Raw genomic sequence first — 5,794 nt, 5'->3', positions numbered from 1 at the left:
GGAAGTGTAGGGATGAGAATCTCAGGTAACCATTTGTGTTCTGCTTTTGTTCTGGTGCAGACAAGTTCAGTACAGTGCTTTCTCTCTTTAACTGCTTTTAAAATGATGCAGTGAGTTATATTTATTGTCTCTGAGAACACACCGGCTTCAATCCATCCTGATCCGTGGAACTGCACAAACCCTCAGATGCTGGCTCTGCGGGTGTTCACGGCTCGTTAATTCTGCTCCACAACCCTTTCCCTCACCAGTTCTGCTCCCTGGTGTTGCTACAACCGAAATATTTGTGCCTTTGAATGTGTTTTGTTTGTTCTCACTGACAGCTGGAACATTTTCTGTGAGTGGCAGAAATACAAGAAGCACTGACACAGAAATTTCCAGCTGAAAATGTCCTTCCCTTCTGAGGGCATTTCTTGTTTTCTTTTGCTCTTTGCTTCTTAAAGTAGTCAGAAAATGTCAAGTTAGTCTCAGACTCTGAGATTCAAATCAGGAAAGCAAAGTGTGTAAGTCAGAGAGCATTTTGGATACAAAGGGAAGGGATTGTTTATTCCATGGGTCAGCTCCGTCCCAGTTTTCCAAGACGACATGGGACTCCCCTGAAAAGACCTCTTATGCCTTTTTCAGAAGGATGGTTGCAGTCAATCAGAACACAATCAAGATCCCATGTCTGGTTTTGTGAGTCCTCACACTGATTTTCAGGAGAGTTGTAACATTTTTGAACATAAACTCATTTAGTCTCAGTGTCCCTCACACAGAACTTTGCCTTTGCACATCAGGACTGAGGGCTGCCTGCACTTATTTGTCTCAAACCCTGTCTGATTCTTCTTCCTGTTATAATGAAGTGTTTTGCTAAGCCATCATTTTTGCCATAAATATATTCCCTTGGCTGCATCTTAGTGGTGGATGATTTGCTCCAGAATCTTTTCTTTTCATCTCAGAGATGAATATACATTTCGGGACCAGGTTTTGAAATACCAGTTTTCTTCAGGAAACTTCTTATAAGAAACCAACACTACATCAGTTTTGCGTATTTTATTTCCCAAGGAATCAGTCCCACTTTGTTTATGGTCTAGCAAAACCCCCAATAGATTGCAGAAACCAAGACTAAATCTGAAAAGAGCATTATAAAAATACTGAAGCTGTCTTTCCCTGGCAATGGGGAAATACATTCCTTCACTTTAATATAAAAAAGAAATGCCACAATGGTAAAAAAAAAGAAACTAAAACCAACTGAGGAGTTCATACATTTATTTCGAATACATAGCAAAATCTCAGCTGGTCACATTTGTTTCCAAAGTCATCTTTGTCCTGCAGTCACCAAATATTAAGGTATATAACAGCATCAGGATATTCAACTAGAGATTTAACCACAATATTTAATCAGCTGTTTAAAACTAATGCAGCAAGCCTGAAGTCTCTGACAGCTGTGCCTGGAGGACTGTGAGCACAGCAGCACCAGAGCCTCCCCTCCTCAGTGACAGCAGAGCTCCAGCACACGAAAAGCCTGACACAACATTTTAGCAATCCCTGGCCCATCCACAGCAAGTGACACCCACATGTCAGGACTTTTTCTTCCCGGAGAGAAAAGTCCAGTCAGGAGCGATTATTCATGCCCTGCTTCCTCCCAGCACTCCATCACACACTGTGTGACCAACACGGGTTCCACAACCCTCTCCCTAAATATCTTTGCTGCACCACACTTGCTCCTGAGCATCCCCCCCTCACCTACTTCATCAGGAAATGTTCAGCCACCTAAATAAGCTCCAAAAATCACCTTAGGCCCTCGTGGTTACCTGAGACCAAGTCTGGCTGGGTGTGACGCAGAAGGAGCCAGAATATTTCTGGAGCAGCAGGTGGAGGGTAGAAGGTGCAGCCTTGGGCACTAGAGATGTGTGCAGGCTCCTCCATCACTCCTCTCAAGCCAAACTTTCCCTGTTACCCCCAGAAAACTCTTCAATAGCAGCAATTTAGTTTTAAAGTTCAACTGCAGGTTTTTGTAAAGTCTTAAAAGTTCCTTTTCCTGCTCACACTTCCAAACTTCCAGCGAGTCAGTTCAGAACATCAAAGGCTCTGAACAGGGGAAAGGAAGATGAAAAAAATTCTGTCTCCCTCAGCAGACACAAAGGCACCCCTTCAGATTCCTCAGCCAAATGCACTCCCTGCATACAGAGATAAAATATGTAGGAATCCTCTTTGTGGGCTTTTCCCCCACCGGAATCTACAACAGTTTCAGAATTTCCGCTCTGTTCAAAGGGATGAGGTAACCACCATGTTGCATCTCTTCCAGAGCAGTTTGTCATGAGATCTTTCTGCATCAAATTCAGAAATGTTAATGTCACAGACTCTGTGAGTCTAAAATGCTCAATCACATCACCTGAAATTGCTGTTTGTGTCCCTAAAACCCCAGCCTGGCTCCGTGCTTGGAATCCACCTTGGATTTCCAGCCTACTCACAAGCACAAGGTTGTCTGAGCTTAGAGGTTTTGAGCTCCTCTTTTGATCAACCGGTAAAAGGGAGAAATGGGGCAATATGAAGTCACTGCATGTTAATGTTAGACATAAAAAGCTTAGGTTTTCTTTGAAACTAATGCTAAATGCTCAAATAAAACAGTTTTATCTTTCTACGCTTTGAAAATAAAGTTACTGGTGTAAATGGAGTTCAAATTTGATTTCAAGATGAGCCCACTGATAGTGTAAGCATTCAGGATCTTCTAATTAATGTTATAGAAAAATGTACTTAATTACTTCTTAAGCACTTACATCTGCATAAAGTTGCATTACACTGAATACATCATAATTTAAATCCATTACCTACATATAAATATGTATCAAATCTGCATTGCAAATGTCTTCATCCTCTGCTTTGTTAATCACAAATGTCACGTCTAAATTAATCCAAAATGTGCAATTCTGGCTTACTCACCAAATAGTTCTGTATTAAACAAAATACATATTATAGGACAAAAATACGGTAAAATAAGAGGTGGAGGTTCTCAGGATAGTATAAATTATTACCAAAGTCAACAGAATGACTCCCCTGAAAGCAGCTGTCAATGGCACCTGCTGTGACAGACTTCAGCAGCTCCAAGACAACATAAAAAATACATGGTTTAGCACTAAGAAAACCTATTTACAACTGTTTTCTTAAATTTTCATCTAGAATTAGTAAGTGCTGATTTGACTGCTCAAGAGATGAGCTGGATACATTAAACCTGTTTTCTGGTGCCTAGATAATTCCCACTATAAGATCTGAGCTGCTTGTCTTAAATGCAAATGCACCTTAGTTAATATATGTAATGAATGTCTGTGTACAACGGCACTGTTTCATTTCGGTTCATCCGGAGTCAAGTTAATAAAAGGTTTGTTTAATTAAATGCAGCTCTCCATGTTCTCTTTCAAACTGAGCAGCCAAAGGAATATGGAAAGGCACTGCTCTGCTCAACTCAAAAAGTCATTACACCCTTTCTTCAGATGCCAGTCACAGACACAGAAAAGGATCAAGCTGAGCACCTGTGCCATAAAATTATCCATTAAATGGTGCCATCCATTACTGCTGTGAAAAGAACCAGAAGAAAAACATTTTGAACCAGACCTTCTTTGGTCACTTCTCAGGGTCATGATATGGAAACTGTCAAAATCAGAGTCCAGCTACTCAGCTGGGAATAAAAAGATGCACAACTGCAGATGCTGTTGGATCCTGCACGGTGGACAGACAGGCACCAGGCTGCTCAGTCTGCATTTCCAAATCAACTGGAGAGCTCAAAACAGTCAGAGCAATGTCAGGGCTTGGCTTTGGTGGGTGTGAGGGAAGTCGTAGGCAGGAACTCTTGATGCTCCAACAGGCAGGTGGGGATGGCACATTTACACTGCCTGGCTTGTTTAATTATACTTTACATTAGCACAGTGCTCTGAAGTGCATAAAGATAGATGCTCTGTCCTGAATTTTATAGAGGAGTAGGTGCTGCCTATAGAAAAGGAGAAGCCAGGAAAGAGGAGAGGTAACAAGCAACAAAAAGTCAATACATTGATGATGAGTTTTGGTGAGGGAATTAAAAATTTTACTATTCCATGAGCTGTATTCTATGCTCTCCACAAGAGAGGAGGAGGATGCAGCAACTCCACAAGCACCAGTGAAATCCAATCAATCACAGAGGCTTCTGATGGGATAGCACAAGCATCTGCGTGGCAGTATTGGAAGCTGGATTGCTGCAGGCTCTTCTGTTCATTCAGCAGCTGCCTCAGCCGTGCTGCCAACTCCACGTTCTCCACACTCCTCACCTCTGTATCCTAGAGCAGTCCTTGGGAAGACTTTACCTGGAGGGAAATGCACTGCTCCCTTTGCACATCAGGGGTTTTTCGGGGAGGGCAATGGTGCTGTCACACAGCAGCTGCCTCCCCTCCAGCCCAGCCATGTGCTGCTCATCTTCTCTGAGAGCCTTCTGATTGCTGCTGTTCCCATGCCATCCTTCATTCCCCGAAAAAAGGGTGAGATTTTTCTCTGGCTGTGCTCTAACAAACACACATGGAAGAACATTTCCTGTAGGTGTGTTAGAGAGCAGAAATCTATGTCAACAGCAAAGGGACAAAAGTGCCCCTCCATTACAGACCTGCAGTTTAATTATCAAGTCAATCAGCACATGTCAACCTGACAAGCAGGAAGACCACAGGATGCCCCATCCCTGGAAGTTCAAGGTCAGGCTGGACAGGGCTTGGAGCCTCCTGGTCCAGTGGAAGGTGTCCCTGCCCTTGGAACTGGATGATCTTTAGGGTCCCTTCCGACCCACACCATTCTGTGACTCCATGATCACACGTAGGCATGGACACCCAGGGATGGCCCTCTGGCAGCGCCCGGTTTGCGCAGGCTGTGACGGGAAAGCGATGGATACCTGGATTTTGCGGATGTGTCAGCCCAGCACCAGAAGTGACAGTACATTGCTCCTGCAGCAATGAGGAGGGCAGTGCTCACCCAGCCCACGTAGAGAGCAGCTCCCAGTTCCCGTTTCAGTGGCACAGGGACTTCTGGATCATAGAAATCACGGATGATGCTCCCTCCAGTCCAGGACACGGGGATCAGAACGAGGGCGCCCGTCAGGAGAAAGGCAACTCCAGCTGCCAGGATGAAGATACTGATGCCCTGGGGGTCCTCCTTGGTCCTCTGAGTGTACTTCACACCAACAATGGCCATCAGAAAGGAGAGGACTGACAGGACCACGGCGATGCACATGAGGGCCCTGAACGCCTCCAAGGGTGGGGGGAGAGCCAGGAAAGAGTCATAGAACTTGCACTGCAGCCTGAGGCCCAGCTGGCTGATGCAGTCCATCCACAGCCCTTCCCAGATGGTCTCGAACACCACGATGTTGCCATCAAGGTAGGCAGAAACCCTCCACTGGGGCATGACCGTGGCTGCCAAGGTCCCCACCATGCCGATGCCCCCGAAGATGAGGCCAGTGATCTGCAGCACACAGCAAGCCATGCTGCTCCCGGGACACACAGCTCCAGCACAGCAGCCCAGGAGGTCTTCCAAAAATCACTTGTTCACAGAAGCCACACGAAGCATGAGAGGGAATGTTGGGTGCAGCAGGTTGGGTTTTCTCAGCAGCAGCTTGCTCCTGTCCCAGGTTCAGACAGGTGGAAATCCAATTCTGGCTGGCTGGAAGGACCTGCTATTTATTTGCCTTGAAATCCCCTCTGACTCCAGTGCCTACCCATCAAGCCTAACGAGTTTCCAGCCAATGGAAGCCCAGGAGGGGTGTGTCATAGCTGATTTCACTGCTTCTCGTAGTGTGTCTGCAGCGCTG

At 45.4% G+C, this 5,794-nt stretch overlaps 1 protein-coding gene across 1 annotated transcript; it reads right to left on the bottom strand.

Moving 5' to 3' along the window:
- Positions 1 to 4,800: 4,800 nt before the first annotated feature.
- Positions 4,801 to 5,469, bottom strand: LOC108500714 (claudin-8-like). The gene has a single exon (XM_017821890.1). The coding sequence runs from the start codon at positions 5,467 to 5,469 to the stop codon at positions 4,801 to 4,803; it is 669 nt and encodes a 222-aa protein (XP_017677379.1).
- Between the last annotated feature and the right edge of the window lie 325 nt (positions 5,470 to 5,794).

This window comes from Lepidothrix coronata, unplaced genomic scaffold (assembly GCF_001604755.1).
Source record: "Lepidothrix coronata isolate B3197 unplaced genomic scaffold, Lepidothrix_coronata-1.0 Scaffold93, whole genome shotgun sequence".
Lineage (NCBI taxonomy): Eukaryota > Metazoa > Chordata > Aves > Passeriformes > Pipridae > Lepidothrix > Lepidothrix coronata.
The sequence above is the reverse complement of the archived record's forward strand: the minus strand, read 5'-3'. Positions and strand labels throughout refer to the sequence as shown.

What these genes read in the sequence shown, in the direction of transcription:
- LOC108500714 (XM_017821890.1), bottom strand. Translation starts at nt 5,469, where the DNA reads ATGGCTTGCTGTGTGCTGCAGATCACTGGCCTCATCTTCGGGGGCATC.